Source organism: Nomascus leucogenys, chromosome 11, assembly GCF_006542625.1.
Source record: "Nomascus leucogenys isolate Asia chromosome 11, Asia_NLE_v1, whole genome shotgun sequence".
NCBI classification, from domain to species: domain Eukaryota; kingdom Metazoa; phylum Chordata; class Mammalia; order Primates; family Hylobatidae; genus Nomascus; species Nomascus leucogenys.
In genome coordinates this window covers 26,694,714-26,716,153 of record NC_044391.1, presented here as the reverse complement: position 1 = coordinate 26,716,153, position 21,440 = coordinate 26,694,714, and the positions used below count along the sequence as shown (strand labels likewise).

Below are 21,440 nucleotides of genomic sequence, written 5' to 3'. Positions count from 1 at the left end.
TTTGAGTCTTGAGGAACATAAGTTTCTAATTTTAATGTAGTACAAATTATCAGCATTTTCTTTTGTGGATAGCTCTTTTTGTGTCCTGTTTAAAATATCTAGCCCAGGCACAGTGGTTCCCGCCTGTAATCCCAGCACTTTGGGAGGCCAAGGCGGGTGGATCACCTGAGGTCAGGTGTTCGAGACCAGCCTCTCCAATATAGTGAAACCCTGTCTCTACTAAAAATACAAAAATGAGCTGGCTGTGGTGGCAGCACCTGTAATCCCAGCTACTTAAGAGGCTGAAGCAGAAGAATCGCTTGAACCCAGGAGGCAAAGGTTACAGTGAGCCGGTATCATGCCATTGCACTCCAGCCTGGGCGACAAGAGCGAAACTCTGTCTCAAAAAAGAAAAAAAAAGTCTTTGCTTTCCTCTGGGTCGGGAAAATATTCTCCTATGTTATCTTCCAGAAGTTTGTTTTCCTTTCAGATTTAAATTTTAATATTTCTAGAATTTGTTATATTTTTGCATGGTACTAAAGGTAAAAGTCAAGATTCTTCCCTGGCCCTCTTCCCTAAGGATATGTTGATCGCCCAGCACCATTTATTAAAAAGATGGTTCTTTATTGCACTGCAGTGGTACTACTATCATAAATCCAGTATGGGGCTGTATCTGAATGCTCTGTTCTTTTTACATAATTGTATATTCTCCGCTAATACTATACTATCTTAATTACTATAGCTTTATAAGTCATATCTGGTTAGGCTTTCAACTTTATTCTTTAAGATTATCTTGGCTATTCTTGGCCCTATTCACTATCAAAACAATTTTAGAGTAAGTCATTAATTTCCACAAACATCCTGCTGGGATTTCACATGCTATTGCCTTGAATATGTATAATATCTATATGTATATGTATAAATAAATGTTTTATTCCTTTAAGAATTTTTAAAGTTTTAAAATAAAAGTTTATTTAATAACAAGTGTTAGTCTGTCTATATCTCACTACTCTGGAAATTTTGAATTGATGAACACTACAAATTTTGAAAGAGAAAGGAACACATCTATGTTATTTGTTATCTAAAGATGCTAGTGCATGTTTACAATTTTGCAGATAGGACTACTGCCAAGGATGAATCAGTGCTAAGTGCCTCAGAAGGAAGGTAGTAGAAACATGAGCTGAATTTTATATTTGAGATAACAAATAAGCATTACCTTCTTAAAAGTTCATAAATATTTCAATAGATGTATTTTACTACATATTGAATATAATACATTTAAAGAAACTTCAGAATTCTGTGAGTTGGAATGTTACCAATACTGTCAAATTTTGGTTACCATAGTGGATGGGAGGGGTGTTCAAAGGGAGTAAATCATGGTGGAAGACAAGCAGGGTAAGAAGAGGAAAGAGAAAATGATATTAATTGCCTAGTCGTTTGAAACTAAAGCAGAGAAATAATAAATAAGGGAATAAAGTATCATTATATTAATTATAAATCTGTGCTATTATGTGAGGAGACATTTACACAAATTTGTTTTTGAAATTTAAGGTCTTTTTAAACTTAGTGTTTCGAAAGTGAACATAGTTTTCTTTTTCTTTCTTTTCGTTTTTACGGTGTTATTTTTTATACTAGATCGTGGGTGGCAAACTTTTTCTATAAGGGTAAGATAGTAAATGTGTTGGTGCAGTCCCTATGGAAAATAGTTATGGAGATTCCGACAAAAATTTACAAATAGAGGTACCATATGATCCACCAATCTCACTTCTGGATATTTATCTAAAAGAATTGAAATCAGGATCTCAAAGAGGTATCAGCACTCTCATGTTCATTGCAGCACTGTTCACAATAGCCAAATGTGGAAATGACCTAAATGCCCATCCACAGCTGAATGGGTAAAGAAAATTTATATACATGTAATAGAATATTATTCAACCATAAAGTCCTGCCATACATGACAACATTAATGAAACTTGAGGACACTACGAGTGAAATAAGCCAGCCACAGAAGACAAATACTACATGATTCCACTTACATGAGGCACCTGCAATAGGCAGATTCATAGAATCAAAGAGTGGTGGCTGCCAGGGGCTGTGAGGAGGGGGAATGGGGATTTACTAATCAGCTGGCATAAAGTTTTGGTTAAGCAAGATGAGTAAGTTCTAGAGATCTCCTGCCCAACATTGTGCTGATAGTTAATGATATTATTTTGTACACTTAAAAATCTATTAAGGGTAGATTTCATGTTAAGTGTTTTTTTCCACCAAGAAAAAAAAAAGATTTTATTTTATTTTTTTTGAAAGAGGTGAGGGAATTGGTCATATAGATATGGGAATGGAGGAGGGGAGACTGTCGCAGGCAGAAAATAATAGCCATTTCCCAGGTTCTAAGGGTGGAGTCCGTTTGATACATTTGAGGAACATTTTAGGGAGAGAGACTATAAACAAATACAAAAAATATGATGTCAGAATATCCTGTTTATATGTAAAGCAGGCTAAGTGGGTAGAAAGCATGGAAGCTACCTGAGCAGATCTAGAGGAGTGACCAAAGATGCGTTAATACTGAACTGGCATGATATAGGCTGTGTATTCCATGAAGGGTTAGAGCTGTGGGGGTCTGGAAGTGATGGCCACTTTGGAAGTGCCACAAACAGTGGAGGCTGGGAATAACAGAGGCCTGGACCGGAGTCATATCTCGAGACCCCACCTGGGCCATTCCTTTTTTTTTTTCTTTCTTTGTTTCTTTTTTCTTTCTTTTTTTTTTTTTTTTTGAAACAAGGTCTGTCACCCAGGCTGGAGTGATCTGGGCTCACTGCAGCCTCAACATCCCTGACTCAAGCGATCCTTCCACCTTAGTGTCCCAAGTAGCTGGGACTACAGGTGGCGCTACCATGTCCAGCTAACTTTATTTTTATTTTTGTAAAGATGAGTTTAACTATGTTGCCCAGGCTTATCTCAAACTCCTGGGCTCAAGCAATCCTCCCACCTTGGCTTCCCAAGATGCTAGGATTACAGGCATGAGCCACTGCACACTGGGCTATTCCTGAGAGCTAATCTGTATGACTTGGCTCCCGACTGGCCATGGGTGAGAGGAAGGGGGCCAAAGGAAAGGAAGAAGGACCAGGCAGTAGCTACTGGTCTTGTTCTGTTCCCAAGATACATGGTTTTACATAATCTCATGAGAGAAATAAGGTAACCATCATTTTTATTTTTAAATACATGCCAACCTCTGGGCTAAGTACTTTTGATATAATTTATTATTTAATTATTGTAGCCTAGAAGGTCTATACTATTACAATTCTCATTTTCTGAAGAGGAAATAGGCATGGGGAGGTTGAGTAAGTGGCCACAGTCATAGTGTTGCCTGTGGTGGAGCCGGGAGAACAGCCTGATCCTGGCTGACTGTTCTTCAATGTGCCACACTGCCTCCCTCTGGTGTTGATACTCATGCTTTTGGAGTGAGCCCACCATAATCCAGATGGGTGTCAGTTAGCCCATTGTGGTCTCAGTCTATATCAGACATTAAAAGGATTTAATATTTTTCATGAAGTAAAGAACAATAGGCAAATGCATTAGTTAAGATTTTATTTCACTATGGTGGAAAGTGATAAGAAAGAGAACGTACCTGGCTTAGAGTTACCAGTGTACATAGAAAGTTGCCTTGGTTCCAGCTATGTGGATAACTTGTTGAGATGCACACGATGTGAGTTTTACCCAGAAAAGCTTTATCTTTTGATACGAACAGACTTCTGACTGAGGGAGAGAATCACAGGATGATAGGGAAGGGTGAGGAGATGGTCTGTGCCCAGGTTGAGGATAGAGGGCAACCATAGTAGAGGAGACCCTTGATTGGGGGTGCAGCTTAAGAGACCTGGGTACTTGGGAGGATGGTTGTCAGGGCACCAATGACAGGGCCGGGCCCTTAAGCAAGAGTAATTATTTCATATGAGAAGCAATTAGGAGTCACCACAAGGTCTTTGGAGGACAGGGATAGGATCAGAATGATGCTTGGAAGAGATGATTTTTGTTGAGTTGACTAGAGTGGGGCAAAGCCAGGGGTACCGTGCCAGTGATCATTATTTAGGCTTCACAGTATCTATGTGAAGCCAGTGGATAGTCACCCCACTTTGTGAGTGGAAGAGCTGAAAGTCAGGGTTTGGAAGGACTCACCTGGTGTGTGAGCAGGTTGATACAGACATGTTGTGAGTGATAGTTTCTCAGACACTTTCCTGTTACTGTATTTCTTATTTAATGTTGTGGGGGAAGCAAAGCATTTCCATTGTGGGTTTTAAGAAAGAGTACCTGTGTGGATGTGTGGATGTGTTTAATGCAACTGTTGATCTGAACTATTTGGCATATATACCAGTGATTTATCTTATAATGCTAGTTTAAGACATTACCTATTCCTACTTACTGGTATTTCTTTTTTTTTTTTTTTTTTGAGACGGAGTCTTGCTCTGTCGCCCAGGCTGGAGTGCAGTGGTGCAATCTCGGCTCACTGCAAGCTCCGCCTCCCTGGTTCATGCCATTCTCCTGCCTCAGCCTCTCCGAGTAGCTGGGACTACAGGCGCCCGCCACCTTAAGTTGTTGTACCACATTAATAGCCTAGCTCCACAGTAGCAGAGAGCTTGAATACTACTTTTTTTTTTTTTTTGGAGATGGAGTCTCGCTCTGTTGCTCAGGCTGGAGTGCAGTGGCACGATCACAGCTCACTGCAAGCTCCGCCTCCTGGGTTCAAGCGATTCTCCTGCCTCAGCCTCCCGGGTAGCCGGGACTACAGACACATGCCGCCATGCCCGGCTAATTTTTGTATTTTAGTAGAGATGGGGGTTTCACTGTTGTTGCCCAGGCTGGTCTCGAACTCCTGAGCTCAGGCAATCCACCCGCCTCAGCCTCCCAAAGTGCTAGGATTACAGGCGTGAGCCACCGCGCCCAGCCGAGAGCTTGAATACCTACTTTTACCTGAGGAAAGTAGGTATTCAAATTCAAAGTATGTTCTATACAGTATGAGTTTCTTAGGTTAAACTCCAAAATGTTTTCTTGCATTATGCTATTACATGTTTTTCTCTTCCTTGACTTTTTAAATTAATTTTTCAATACACTGAACAAGATTTCATGCAATATGTTTTATGTGCAATTTTAAAGTTATCCTTAATACCTGAATGTAACCCAATTTCATTACCAGTGTTGGTGGTAATGATGGTGTGTGCATGTTTATGTTCTGCAGTTTTTAATTAAACTTTAAAGTCAAGGGTTCTCAACTCTTTGCCTAGATAAGTATCAGGGAGTCTGTGAATGGCTATGGTTGTTTGTAATATTTCGTCCAAATAAGCATTTTTTTTTTTTTTCCTGGAGAAAAATTGTGTAGGTTTTAGCAAATCTCGCAGAGGTCAGTGACCTGCCCTTTAAAGATAAAAGCTGCTTTTTATAGAGGGGCAGTTGAACTAGTAGACATATATCTTATTTAACACTTTTCCAGCATTGCTGTTAAAGACATTGATTGTAGAATAGTTTATGTATGACTTCAAAATGTAATGATAATCAGTTTTTGGATGCCTTTTGATTTTGGATATATGAAGAAACAAAATGTATCAGACAACCTATATATAATACAAGAGACAGATTGGAAAATACATTTTTCTGTAACTGAAGTAAATGTAGAGTAACTAACGAATTATTAAAAATACAAAAAGAGCCGGGTGCGGTGGCTCACACCTGTAATCCCAGCACTTTGAGAGGCTGAGGCTGGCGGATCACAAGGTCAAGAGATTGAGACCATCCTGGCCAACATGGTGAAACCCCGTCTCTACTAAAAATATAAAAATTAGCTGGGGATGGTGGCATGTGCCTGTAGTCCCAGCTACTCAGGAGGCTGACGCAGGAGAATCACTTGAACCCAGGAGGTGGAGGTTGCAGTGAGCCGAGATCGCGCCACTGCACTCCAGCCTGGTGACACAGCAATATTCTGTCTCAAAAATAAATAAACAAAATAAAATACAGAAAGAACTGTTTGGTTGGCTGGTTAGTGAGACCTCTGAAAGGGAATTGGTTCTGATTCTCATGAAGATCAAAATGGAAGAAACCAGTCTATACCCTGTGCCACATTGGGAGGCCTGGGCTGGCTCGCCACTGCAGCTCTGCCAGTTAGCATGGAGTCCAAAAGAAACTGGTGCAGTCTTGCCCTTTATTGGAAACTACAGTGACCTTTTGTCCTTTAATCTTCACTATTGAAATATATTGTAAGTTTAATTACTATAGAGAAGCGTTTCTTGTTTATGTTAATAAGTGGCATGTGGAAAAGGACTCTCCTAAGAGAGAATCATAAAGCCTAGAACTTTTAATTTATTAAGGCTCTGAGAAGTCCTGTGGAAAAAGAAATCTGTTTAACTTTGTTGAAATTGTAGTTTAGCAAACTTACTATATTTGCACCAACTTTTCTCTTGTGTCTCTCCCACTAAACAAAACCCACAGAACCGGGGCGATTTCTAAGCTAGTTAATTCTTAATTCTAAGCGAGTCCTCAGTTAGTTAATTCTCTGACGTGGATGTAATTGGAGGGACCCTTTCTGAGTTCAAGTTAGATTGTGTCCAGGAACACCTGCTATGATGAAATTGGTGTGCTTTGGGAAAATGGGTAGGCTAGATGACATTAGGAAATGTGTGGAAACACCCACTCAGTCACTTTGATTCAGGCTGCAGAAAATGATGGGAGTTAAAAGTATGGAAATGAGAAGTTTCGAAGTTAAGCACTCAAATTTAATATTAAATATATAAAGCTAGATGAATGCTGGTATTGGATTGGAAGAAGGCAGACTTTACCCATCATTTTTAAGCTTGCTGGAAAGGAAGGTCATTTGTTACTGTCTTTGTAAAGGCACTTTGAAAATGAAATATTCAAAAAAATAGCTGAGGGGGAAGATGGTGAAGAATCAGAAGAAACGTTACTTGGGGAAAGTTCTTTATTAATATTGGTTCTGATTTTGGTGTTTCACAAAAATAATGTGTCATTTTGATGAAAGAAAAATATTGCCCTGCAGTAGATTTTATTTTATTTTATGAGAGGTGAAGAGGGGGCTGAGTATATTCTTTTATACATGCTTACATCCCAAATAGAGAGTAAGAATTTCGAATAAGAACAGTATGAGTTTTGAAAGCAAATAATCTCTATGTTGATAAGAATTGTGGCATGCCTGGGTACTGAGTATCTTTTCAGAGATCCTAGAGACTGTTCAGAAACTGTTCCAGTTCATTGGGTCAAAAATCCACTATTTACGAAAAGCTAAATACGGATTTGCACGATTGACCATAATGGCTTCAATTTTGAAAGATAGTAGTATCAGAGAGCACTTCCAGTTGGTGGGATAATTTAAGAATCGCCCATGCTCAAATGGCTAAAATATTGTACTTTTTGCTACTTCATCACTCCATTTTAAAAATAGAGAGGGGGAGAAAAGAAGGCAGACCTGTTGAGAAGGTGGAAGAATGTCAGTTGGAGAGTAAATCAAAATAACCATGTGAAGCCACTCCTTAGTTAACTACTGCCTGAAGGTTAACTGTTCCTTAGAAGCCTGTCAGAGAGTGGAGAGACTGGACTGGGGGCTGCTGTCCCTGTGCGTGCATGTGCACCTGTACCTGTGTGTTAGTGTGTGCATCTGTGTGTGTATGTGCATGTTCATGTGCATGCATGATGAAGAGTGAAGAGAACTTGTGAATAGGAAAGAAGGTGTAGAGAACAGAAAGCTAACAGAAAATCCTAAAGCTTAGAGCCCTAGGAAAATTTGACTATTTTAAACTAACTGTACTGCTCATTTAAAAATAGGAAAATTATACCATTCTTCTTCTGGTATAAGAGAGAGATAAAAATACAGTTTTTCTAAATTGGAAAATTTGCTGTAATCTTGCTGCTAATGACTGATTTCTTCCAACAGTTGCAAGGCAATTTTTGCTCTGATAGGTTGATAAAGGAAACAAAATCAAGAACATATTGGAAATTCTCAGAGAAAATTACAGTTTAGGTATATGTTGGGGGTGGATACTTAGACATTTTAATTGAAATAAAACAGTTTTATACTAATATGGGATCACTGTGGGTGTACGTTTGTAGTACATCTGCTCTTGAAGCATTTAAGTAGGGTTAAATGTATGTTAATGCTTTTGCAAGAAAATTTTTGATAACATCCGTCTAAGGAAACTAGCTTAGGAAATAGGTTTTTGAAAACAATATAGATATTATGTTTGCATTTAGAGAGTGAATTAGGACTCTGTAATGCTTTAAGAATTGTAAAACATTAGTTGTATTCTCTGGTGGTAATGAAAGTTAACAATAATTAACACACAACAGATGATTAAAGCAAGCTTACACATCTGGAGAGTGACCACAGTCTGCTGTATGCCTCTAAACACCATTTTAATTGACCTACTTTTGATATTATGAAAGGCTAATAATGATTTATTCTACCCAGTTGAAAATACTTTTTCTAGCAGATAATTGGAAACATCTCAGTTGGCCCCTCTGTTGATTTAGTTAGTGTGTGTGACAGATGGTTAATATCTTACGCTAAATATCTGCCAGCCTTAAGCCATTTTGTTGTTGTTGTTGACTCACAGTCACTATGATGACTTAAATAGTGTATAAATCTTGAGAATTGGTAGATCCGTCAGATTATAGAGGAGGAGGGATTCTTATCAATGAGGCAGACCATGGGTTCTCATTGTAATAGTGTAGAATGTTGGTTAACTGTGGACTCCCTAGCTTTGTCTCAAATCTACTGGTTCAGAATTTTTGGGTGTGGGGCTTGGGAATGTGTTTTAAACAAGTTCTCCAAGGGAACATAGTTCATTCTTCAAATGAACAATGGCTGAGTATAGTTTATGGCTTTCTTTCATGGATGAGGAAACAGGCCCAGAGGGGAAAAGGTGACTAGTTTCATAAGAATCACAACTTTGACTTCTGGCACTGGAAGGATAGGATTCTTTCCTGAATGCTACATGACCTTAACTCAGGCTAATTCTGTCCCTAAGTACAGAACTAAAAGAGTTTTAAATTAGCCCTAATTTTTACATACACCGATACCACATATGACTTTAGTATAATATTTGGCTCAGCTTGGCTGTGTGTGTGCTTATTTTTGAAAGATACCTATCACCACTGTACCTACATGTTCAGAATAATAATAATAAAAAGTTTACAGGGGATTATAGAGAACTCAATTTTAATGTGAAGTACTTATGCACTACTTACTATGTTTTAATGGCAACCATTTTCCCCCTAGAAGTTTCTTGAGCGACTCTGAATTGTAGCCAGAATACTTCTTTCCTCTTCAGACCCTTAGCTGTGATTAATGTAAAAAGGCACTTGTCAAAAGGGTTTGAAATGGCAACCTTGATATTGGAGCATATGGCAGTAGAGATAGGTCCGCATCCACTTACTCCATTATGTTATTTAATGTACGAATTCAACAATTTGTCTTTTGCTCCCTGCTTAAAAGATGATGGCCATAGAAGCTGGTTGTTAACCATATCAGCAGGGTGGAATATTACTTCCCTTAGAGAAAAACCACAACTTTCTTTGAGGATTTAGCATGCATTAGAAAAAGCATGAAACTGTTCAGAGATAAAGTGCTGGGCCGTTCAGCAGTCCTCTCTTTGCCTCCAAGAGGGGTTACTTTTATGTTTAACACAAACATCCTTTTTGCGTTTATTGTATTAATGGAATTTTTAAAATCCATGAGAAAGAGAGAGAGATTATGGTTTAGTGTTTGAAATAATATAGCTTGATGAATCTTTTTTATTTTAATGGGAAACTCTTTTTCATAGATATGCTGCTTCAAAAAGTGAATCTTTTAGAAATTAAAATGCATTAATTTAGTTATTCTGTATGGAAACAAAAACATGGAAAGTTAAAATTTGCATAAGTGAAGACCTTGATGATTTCAGATTATAGTGTGGTGGAGGTTAAGGAATAAGAATCCATAGAATTTGTAAAAACAAATTCAGTCTAACCACTTAATGGCATGTGCAAGTAATTTGCCAATTAAATATCTCTAGTGTCTGAAAGATCTTCAGAGAAAAGAGTGGAGGTTCTTAATCTTTCTTAATTTTATACTTTAAGAAACATAATAGAAAATTACTTAGTTTTTGATCACTTTTCATTCAAAATTTTAGTATATGAGCTCAAGAAAGGATGGATTTTAAATATTTGAGGAAAATTATTGCTTTTTGAGAAATTAAAAACTATGATACTTCCAAATCACACTGTGCTCATTTAAAAAATAGTATTTGTAAATATTTGGTGCCCAGATAATAATTTTCATTATAATTAAGACTTTACACTTTGGAGTTTTATGATTTTAATGGTCACCTACTATGTTTAGAACATGGTACTAGTCATGCTTAACTCCAGAACAACTGTCTAAGATAGATATTTCCATTTTAAAGATTGAGCGAATTGAGTCAGAGTAAGTAATTTGCCCAGGTTTACTCATTAGTAAGAGGCAGATCTCTGACAGTTCTAGGTGGTTTTTTTTTTTTTTAGAGAAAGCTTTGTTGAGATATAATTTACCCTTTTAAAGTATATAATTAAATGGTTTTTAATATATTCACAGATTTGTACAATTATCACCACATTCAATTGTAGAACATTTTCATCACCCCAACAAGAAACCTTGCACTGCACCTTAGCAGTCACCACTCTCTTCCATCGAGTCCCTCCATCCCCTGGCAATTGTTAATCTACTTTTTGTGTATATGAATTTGTCTATTCTAGACATTTCATATAAATGGAATCATAAAATGTGGGCTTTCATGATTGGCTTCTTTTACTTAGCATAATGTTTCCAAGGCTCATCCATGATGTAGCACATATGTTATTCCTTTTTATTGATAAATAATATTTCACTGTGTAGATATAGATAGGTCACATTTTGTTTATTAATCAGTTAACAGTCATAAGAGCTGTTCCCAGTGCTTGGCTATTATGAATAACATTGCTGTGAACATTCATGTACGTGAGTTTGTATGGGCATATGTTTTCATTTCTCTTGAGTATATACCTGAGAGTGGAATTGCTGAGTCATATTATAATTCTATGTTGAACTTTTTGAGGAACTGCCAGACTGTTTTCCAAAGTGGCCACACCATTTTCTTTCTTTTTTTTTTTTAATTTTAATTTTTATTATTATACTTTAGGTTTTAGGGTACATGTGCACAATGTGCAGGTTTGTTACATATGTATCCATGTGCCATGTTGATTTCCTGCACCCATTAACTCGTCATTTAGCATTAGGTATATCTCCTAATGCTGTCCCTCCCCCCTTCCCCCAACCCCACAACAGTCCCCAGAGTGTGATGTTCCCCTTCCTACAAATTTACAAGAAAAAAAAACCCCATCAAAAAGTGGGCAAAGGACATGAACAGACACTTCTCAAAAGAAGACATTTATGCAGCCAAAAAACACATGAAGAAATGCTCATCATCACTGGCCATCAGAGAAATGCAAATCAAAACCACAGTGAGATACCATCTCACACCAGTTAGAATGGCCATCATTAAAAAATCAGGAAACAACAGGTGCTGGAGAGGATGTGGAGAAATAGGAACACTTTTACACTGTTGGTGGGACTGTAAACTAGTTCAACCATTGTGGAAGTCAGTGTGGCGATTCCTCAGGGATCTAGAACTAGAAATACCATTTGACCCAGCCATCCCATTACTGGGTATATACCCAAAGGACTATAAATCATGCTGCTATAAAGACACATGCACACGTATGTTTATTGCGGCACTATTCACAATAGCAAAGAGTTGGAACCAACCCAGATGTCCAACAACGTTAGACTGGATTAAGAAAATGTGGCACATATACACCATGGAATACTATGCAGCCATAAAAAATGATGAGTTCATGTCCTTTGTAGGGACATGGATGAAACTGGAAAACATCATTCTCAGTAAACTATCGCAAGGACAAAAAACCAAACACTGCATGTTCTCACTCATAGGTGGGAATTGAACAATGAGAACTCATGGACACACCATTTTCTTAAATATATTCCCACCAGCAGTGTTTGAGGGTTGCAGTTCCTTCACATCCTCACCAGCACTTCTTATTATCTCTTTTTGATGATAACCATTGTAGCAGGGTGAAGTGATTATCTCATCGTGGTTTTGGTTTTCATCTCCCTGATGGCTAATGATGTTTAACATCTTTTCATGTGCCTCTTGGCAATTTTATGCTGTCCATCTGGAGAAATGTCTATTCAGATCCTTTGCCCATTTTTAAATAGGATTATTTGTCCTTTTATTGTATTGTGAGTTCTGTGTGTATACTAGAGTCTCTTATCAGATATGTGACTTGCAAAGTTTTTCTCCCAGTCTATAGGCTGTTTTATCTTTTTCTTTTCTTTTTCTCTCTCTTTTTTTTAAACTTTTTTATTTTAAGTTCAGAGATACATGTGCAGGTTCATTGTATAGGTAAACTCGTTGTCATAGGGGTTTGTTGTACAAATTATTTCATCACTCAGATATTAAGCCTAGTACCCATTAGTTATTTTTCCTGATCCTCTCCCTCCTCCCACCCTTTACCCTCTGGTAGGCCCCAGTGTCTGTTGTTCTCCTCTATGTCCATTTGTTCTCATCATTTAGGTCCCACTTAAAGTGAGAGCATGCAGTGTTTGGTTTTCTGTTCCTGCATTAGTTTGCTAATGATAACGGCCTCCAGCTCCATCGACGTTCCTGCAAAGGACATTATCTCATTCTTTTTTATGGCTGCATAGTACTCCACCATGTATATATACCACATTTTTTTTATACACTCTATCGTTGATGGGCATTTAGGTTGATTCAACCTCTTTGCTGTTGTGAATAATGCTGCAATGAATGTACACATGCATGTGTCTTTATAATAGAATGAAGTATATATGCCTTTGGCTATATACCCAGTAATGAGATTACTGGGTTGAATGGTGTTTCTGTTTTTAGGTATTTGAGGAATTGCCACACTGTATTCCACAGTGGTTAAACTAATTTACACTCCCACCAACAGTACATAAGCGTTCCTTTTTCTCCACAACCTCATGGGCATCTGTTATTTTTTGACTTTTTAATAACTTTTTAATTCTGAGTGGTGTGAGATTGTATCTCATTGTGTTTTAACACTTTTTTGTTTGTTTGTTTGTTTTTTGAGACAGTCTCTCTCTGTCGCCCAGGCTGGAATGGAATGGCATGATCTTGGCTCACTGCAATCTCTGCCTCACGGGTTCAAGCAGTTCTCCCTGCCTCAGCCTCCTGAGTAGCTAGGATTACAGGCGCATGCCACCATGCCTGGATAATTTTTGAATTTTTGTATTTTTAGTAGAGAATGGGGTTTTGCCATGTTGCCCAGGCTGGTATCAAACTCCTGACCTCAGGTGATCCACCCGTCTCGGCCTCCCAAAGTGCTGGGATTACAGGCGTGAGCCACCATGCTCAGCCATTTTAATACTTTCTTAATGGTATCCTTGGAGTACAAAGTTTTAAATTTCGATGAAGTACAATTTATTTTTTTTCTCTGTTGCTTGTAGTTTTGGTGTCAACTAAACCATTTCCTAATCCAACATCACAAAAATTATGTCTATATTTTTTTTCTAAAATTTTCTTGAAAATATGCCCATGTTTTCTTCTAAAACTATTCACAGTTTTAAGTCTTGTAGTTAGGTCTTTGATCCATTATGAGTTAATTTTTGTATACAGGGTGAGATAGGAGCCCAATTTCATTATTTTGCATATGGATATTGTCCCTGCACCAGTTTTTTCTTATTGTCTGTTACCTTTGTTGGAAATCAATTGACTATAAATGTGAGGATTAATTTTTTTACTCTCAATTTCATTCTGTTGTTCTCTGTGTCTATCTTATACCAGTACTACATAGTCTTGATTACTCTAGCTTTGTAGTAAGCTTGAAATCCAAATTTGTGCCAGGCGTGGTGGATCACACCTATAATCCCAGCACTTTGGGAGGCCAAGGTGGGTGGATCACGAGGTCAGGAGTTCGAGACCAGCCTGACCAACATGGTGAAACCCTGTCTCCACTAAAAATACAAAAATTAGCTGGGTGTATCAAAGCGCCTGTAATCCCAGGTACTCAGGAGGCTGAGGCAGGAGAATTGCTTGAACCTGGGAGGCAGAGGTTGCAGTGAGCCGAGATCGTGCCACTGTACTCCAGCCTGGGCAACAGAGCAAGACTCCATCAGTTCTTTTTCAAGATTGTTTTGGCTCTTCTGAATCGCTTGAATTTTCATAATGGATTGTTGGATCAGTTTGCCAGTTTTTGCAAACAAGCCAGCTAGGATTTTGATAGGGATTACATTGAATCTATAGATCATTTTAGGGAGTATTGCCATTTTAAAATTAACTTTGGAGAGTTTTGCCATCTTAACGATATCAAGTCTTTTAATCCGTGAACAGGGGATGTGTTTCTATTTATTTAGATTTTCTTTAGTTTCAACACTGTTTTGTAGTGTTTAGAGAATCAGTTTTGCACTTATTTTGTTAAATTTATTTCTAAGTATTTTATTGTTTTTGAGGCTACTGTAAATTGAGTTTTTTTAAATTAATTAATTAATTAATTTTTTTTTGCGATGGAGTCTCGCTCTGTCGCCCAGGCTGGAGTGCAGTGGCGCAATCTCCGCTCACTGCAAGCTCTGCCTCCCGGGTTCATGCCATTCTCCTGCCTCAGCCTCCCAAGTAGCTGGGATTACAGGTGCCCACCACCATGCCCGGCTAATTTTTGTATTTTTAGTAGAGATGGGGTTTCACCTTGTTGGCCAGGCTGGTCTCGAACTCCTGACCTCAAATGATCCGCCTGCCTGGGCCTCCCAAATGCTGGGATTATAGGCGTGGGCCACTGCACCTGACTGAGTTGTTTTTTAAATTTCATTTTTGGATTGCTTATTTCAAATATATAGCAATACAGTTGATATTTGTATGTTGATTTTTCTGTCTTCCAACCTTGCTAGACTTATTTATTAGTTCTAATAATTTTTTAGTGACTTCTTAGGACTTTTCTGTATATAAGATAATGCCATCTGTGACCCAACTTTTAAAGGTCTCAACTCTTTTCACTATAACCATACCATGTAGAAATAGGTTGACTTTTTGAGGTTATCTTTAGGAAGGAAACAACTGCCACTTTGTAATTGTCTTCTCATGATATAAACAAATGCAGCAGACTTTTAAGATGGAAACTTGTGTGGTGAAAGCAAAGTTCCACAAATAAAAGGATCCTTGAGCTTATTTGGTGAGGTCTTACTTTAAATAATATCACTATTATTTGGTGATATTATGGGAACTACAGGCCTTCCAAACATAGCTTGTTTGGCACAGACTGAAATAACAGCAATTATACTTTACTTTAAAAAATAAGCATTCTAATTTGGCTTTACTTTTAGGAGGAGTGGCTGAACTAACAAAAATATGACTTTATATATCCAAAATATATACTAGTGCTACATGCACATTTTAATGCTAATTAGTTTTGTTTCTTTGCTTATATGACCTCAACATGGGGAAAAGAGTTTAAGGCTTGTATTTTAGACCAGAAGAGACCTAATTCTAATTATTTTTACGTTTGAGATAGATCTAGCGGGTGGTTCTTATCTGAAAGTCTTCCACGACTGAGTTACGAGTTACTCTGAACCAAGTAAGCAACCAAAAAGGCTAAAATATTTTGGGTTTCTTCTTTCCTCTCCAGGACTGCAAGTTAGGTTTGGAATGGTAAGGGTTTGGTGAGAGGGCAACTCTAAGTTTGACTCCTGGAGTCTTTCATAGTAAAGCTCATGGAATTGCCCACGTGGGAGCCAGAGTATAGAGTAGAACTGGGCTTGAAAATCGCTTTGGATTTTCATTTCTGATTTTTAAGCTATAAAATGAGAGCGGAACTTGTTCCTCTTACCTCTCAGAGCCTTACAAGACATAGAGGAACCTTAAACAATCAAATGTTAAGTGAGAAAGCTATTTGTGCCTCCTAAAAGGAGAAAAGAATATTAACCTGACGTGGTATTATAATGTCTCCCAGAGTGAGGGAGAAATGCAAGGAACCCATAGTGATTATTGAGTTTATAGATGTTTCTATCATGAGTCTGCAGGAAAACGTAGAGACCAAACATTTCAGAAAATGAATGCCCCAGGATGATTCATAGAGCAGAATGAAATATTCAGAAACTAATGAGTCTATAAAATATTTTTGGAGAAAATGTGTGAGTTTTCCAGAGGAACAAGATTTAATATTTTGTTTTAAAAGACTTTATTAGTCGTGAGATGAATAGAAATATTGGTAGGTTTCCTTTAATCTTTTGCATATCATTTGGCTCCTCCAATTAGAATGGCTTGGCAGTCGTATGATATTTGAGTACATAATCCTGCTAGGTAGGTCAAGAGAGTAAAAAGTAAATTTTGTAGAAATTATGCCTAGTGGTAAACAACTTCAGGCCTTTTTTTCCCTGCAGAGTCCCATGGCCAGCTGTTCTTTCGATAGCAAACTTTTCTCCACCATAAACATAGCATCATGCCCTGGGGGCTTTAAAATAATGTTTGCTACTGGCAGGTGATGCCAATGTCTGTGGCTACCTGGAGCAGGATCTATCATGTCTCAGTGATCCCAGGTGGCTTTGGTTCAAAGCACTGTAACTGGACCTTTGATTCACTTCAAAAGAAATGAACCTTTCTTCATGCTGTTGATCTCCACTGATAAGCTCCCTCAAAGGTCCCTCAAGGTGTAAATCCTTGACACCTTTCAGGGCCCAAATCATGGTTTATCTGCTCCAATAAGCTCTTCTCTCTTCTCTCCTTAAATCTCCATTTCCTTACCATGAGGCCACCCTGTGGTTTAGTGCTGATACAGTGTACTGTTTGAATCTGCTGTTGAATTATTTCTTATTTATTAGACTTGGATATAGCCTCTTACCTTTTACTACCCTTCCTCTTCCCACAGGACCTAGTACAGTGCTCCCAAGCTGTGCTACTTAGAAGGTTGATAGCTAGCTAGCTAAGCCCTGACATTCCTACAATAGCCAGCATATTGGAACAACCACAAAGCTAATAATGGGCCTACATCCTCAGGGTCATGTGGTTGATACACTGCCCAACTCCAGGAGGCACCAGTCACATGGACCATGAAGTGAGTGCCATCCACTGGAGTTGTGCAGCATGGGAGCCCTGGATGACCTAGGTCTACACATGATCTGTGTTTACACATTTCTGCATTACACTGCTTGGTCTGGAGAGTCTTCTCTACCTCCTTCCTTTTAAATTTTTATCCATTTCAATAAGAAGTTAAAAATTAGGAGTGAATCTAACCCTTCCATACTCCTAGATAATGCTTTCAGAATGAGGTCCTGGACCCTTGCATCAGGAAAACCTAGAGTGCTGGCTAAAATGCAGTTTTTTCAGCCCCTCAACATGTTTAAATCAGTTTAGGACTGAGCCTGGGGATTTTGATAAACGATGTTGACTGATGATTTGTATGCAGTGCACTGAAGTGGTGAGAAATGACTGTTGAATAGTTTCTCAGCAACGGAAACTGTAGCGCCCCAAAGTGTTAATACCGCTGTCCTTAACCTGTTGCATTATCTATTGTAAACCTTTCCTGGCTCATTTAAATTCAGCAACTGCTTAGTGAGTAGTTGCTCTCTGCCTACCACTGTGCCAGCCATAGTGGTAGAATCAGATGTGAAGAATGGGGTCTTTGCTGTGAAGGGGCTAATAATCAATTAGGAAATAAAAGATGTGCAATAAATATGCATAAACACATTAATATGTGCATACATATGCATACTATATAATGATTTATATTACATCATATAGATATCTTTTATATACATCTAGTGTAGTATACTCTAGAAGATTTATAGAGAGATCTTTTTTCAAATCATTATTGGTAGTACAGGCCTATAGGATTGTCAGATTTTAGACCTGAGAGATATCTTAGGGATAATGTATAGCTCTATCCTGCAGAGCAGATTTCAGTACATCAGCCAGGCATTTCATAGAGACACACATGCAGTCTATGGTATAGTCCAAAAAACTATAGCGTTTAGAGTTTCAGATTCAAATGTGAGCTCTAGTAAGCAGTAAATGGTAGTTACTTTAATCATAGATAAATAAGATTGTTGTTTATGGTGAGACACATTTTACATGCATTCACTAATTTTAGAAAAACCTACTTTCATGTATATTTATAATTTTAGACCATATAAATATAAAAATGGATAGTAAGTGCTTTAGCTTTATATACCAACTATTTAGTAAATACCTTCTGTTACTTTCTATGGGAAACAGAGATTGCAGGAGAGATCAAGAAGGGGAAAAATCTTATTTTTGACAATTATCCTATGATTGTTACGTTAAAACTTTATTTCACTGGAATGCTTGGCAGAAAGGAATCTTTAAGTTAACTGAGGATAAACCAGAAAACCATTTTTTCTTGCATATTATTTCTCTAAAATTTTATCCTAGTGTAAAATTGTATTTATAGTGTGAATTTTTTTTTCTTTCGGTCACATCTTTATCATTTGAACATTATTTTCATTAGATAATTTATTCATCTAGATTAGAAGGTTATGGGAGCCTTTATTAAAACTTTATTGGGCCTGCTTCCTACAGAGATACAGATGCTTACACCTGGAAAGGAGTCACAGATTATCTTGGTTAACATGTTTTGCACTGAAGAAACTCATGTTTTAAGATATTAAGGGACTTACAGCCATTAGAACAATACCTGGCACATGGTGAGCGCCCAAGAAATTTTAGCTGCTGTTAGTAGAATTTGAATCCAAGTCATTTGAATTTCAGTTTGGTGATTTCTTCTCAGAAATCTTCTTCTACTTAATTCCTTTTATTGACCCCTGGTCAGACTCGCTGAGAATCTTTTTTGTTTGTTTATTTTTCCTTTAAGTGCTAATTCTGGATTCACTTCATTTTCCTTACATCTTATCTCTTTTTTCCCTAAAAGTAAAGAAGACAGAATAAATTCAGTACTTATACTTTAAAACTTTTATTGTCCTCATCAGGGCCAGTCTGAGGATTTCTGCCACCTTTTATAAAATTTTATAAAATTTATGCCCAGCATAATCCTGATTTTTACTGCCTTCTCTGTGCAAATACACACCTAACCTTATGCTAATGGTGGCACTACTATTTCTTCATGACAAGACTTTAAAAATTTCTGGAAACTTTAAAAACATGGAATAAAAACTGTGGGTATAATGGGGGTGGGAACAGGAAATTTGGGGGGAAACCATAGACACATATGCCAAAGGTTTTGGCACTTTTCAGAGGACTAAATAACTTTCTTCTTCTTTTTTTGTTTTAAATAGAAGCAAAAGAGAAAAAAGGTATCAAGTACAGTTTGCTCATAAAAATGAGCAGGTTTGGTAGATATATTTAAAGATGTGAAAGCCAGGAAAAATTATTAATATGCTAATAATTTGTATTTCCTGCACTCTCCAAACATACTTTTATCAAGAGGAGGAGGCTAAAAATAAAAATATGAAGCTTTAGAAAAGTAAGGTTTTCATGTTTTTGTTTGTTTGTTTGTTTGTTTTTTCTCTGTCAGTCCTCTTACAGTTTTTCTGTAGAGGCTAAAAAGAGATCCTAAGCCAGGACCAGCATATTCAGTGGCCCATCTTAAATGGGATTATTTGAACAATCTGAGAACTCTTGGGTCAAGCCAAAAGAGTGCAGTAGAAAATCAAAGACTTGGGCTGCTGCTGGCTTTTCTCCCCATTTTCTTTGTCTTCACATGCAGCTCGATAAAGTGTTGGACTTTTTCAAGCACAGAAACAGCCTGAGGGGTGTTAAATATGTGTGTCAAATTTTTTCCTAATGGATTTCTAAATCTTCCAAAAACTTTTAAATAACTTGTTAAAGGCTATATGTAATGCTTGTATCGTGTGTGCGTGTATGTATGTATGTGTTTCCTGCCACTAAGATTGAATTCTGTCCTCTGTACCTAGAAAATAATCATTATTTGTTGAAACAAAAACAAATGAGATGATAATAGTTTTAGCTTTCTACTTGGGTTTCCTACAGCCTTTAGGTTGTGTGTGTGTGTGACTTCTTGATTTTTCCCCCCAATTTATTTTATTTGGTGGGATTCTTGACCTTGATTTCTTAACTGATTCCTTGAGGATTCTTTTATTTCTGCCATAGTTTGTAATCTGTGTGTCTGTTTAAAATTGAATTACTTTTTTTAATAAGAGAAAGCGATATCCATTCAATAACAGATTTTATCAGAAAGAACCTCATTTACTTTGTTTTAATCAACCTGTCTTTTCTCTTTTCAGAGGATGTTAAGCAAGTTTTTGGACAGACCACAATTCATCAACATATTCCATTTAACTGGGATTCAGAATTTGTGCAACTACATTTTGGAAAAGAAAGAAAAAGACATCTGACATATGCGGAATTTACTCAGTTTTTATTGGTGGGTGTAGCTCTTAAAAAGTTAAAAGGGTATGGCCGGGTGTGGTGCCTCACGCCTGTAATCCCAGCACTTTGGGAGGCCAAGGTGGGCGGATCACGAGGTCAGGAGATCGAGACCATCCTGGCCAACATGGTGAAACCCCGTCTCTACTAAAAATACAAAAAATTAGCCGGGCGTGGTGGCAGGCGCCTGTGGTCCCAGCTACTTGGGAGGCTGAGGCAGGAGAATGGTGTGAACTCAGGAGGTGGAGCTTGCAGTGAGCTGAGATTGTGCCACTGCACTCCAGCCTGGGCAACAGAGAGAGACTCCGTCTCAAAAAAAAAAAAAGTTAAAAGTGTAAATAAGTAAACCTGGAATCAAATTGTGTGTAAAAGTCCTGATTGGAGTCTTGAACTGTGATTTACTTACTACATACTTTCCAGCCTGGCAAAACTGTCCCATTGAGAAGTATTTCTTTATCAATATGTTGAAATCATAGAATTTAATGGGATTTCCACAGATTTATGTAGAACTCCTTCATGTTTAGAAGCAATACACATTGAGGCCCCGGGAAATCAAGTGATTTCCTCAAGGTCACTTAGGTCAGGAGGGGAAAAATTACAACTTAAAATTTTGGCTTGTGACTCGCTATGTTACTACTTACCAATATTTTGTTTTCCCCTGGAAATGGACAGATTTGTCTTCAGCTTCAGAATCATTTCATCTGACACCTTTTATAGATAAGACACTAGTTTCAAACTTGGCTACATATTGGAATCACCTGGAAGCTTTAAAAACTAATGTTGCCTCAGTCCCACCTCTAGAGATTAGATTTAATGCAGGCGAGGGGGAAGCCTGGGTATTTGGGGGCTATTTAAAGCTTCTTGGGTGGCCCTAATGGAGAACCAGTGTGCTAAGGGCACTTGTGCACTTTCTTCTGTGGGTTAACCGCTGTAGCAGTTGTCTACATTTCTGGGGTGCACTTTCCCTAACCTAGTCCCTGCTGCCCTGCTGCTCTCGTGACC

The 21,440-nt window shown here is 37.8% G+C and overlaps 1 protein-coding gene across 3 annotated transcripts in view; it reads left to right on the top strand.

The window, feature by feature from the left end:
* SLC25A13 (solute carrier family 25 member 13) overlaps positions 1-21,440 on the top strand; it is a 204,686-nt gene that overhangs the window by 95,071 nt on the left and 88,175 nt on the right. For all 3 annotated transcript variants that reach the window (XM_012510470.2, XM_003252527.2, XM_004089563.2), the window contains one exon: positions 20,297-20,436. In XM_012510470.2, the coding sequence (XP_012365924.2) occupies positions 20,297-20,436 (140 nt within the window). The remainder of the gene's footprint in view (positions 1-20,296; positions 20,437-21,440) is intronic.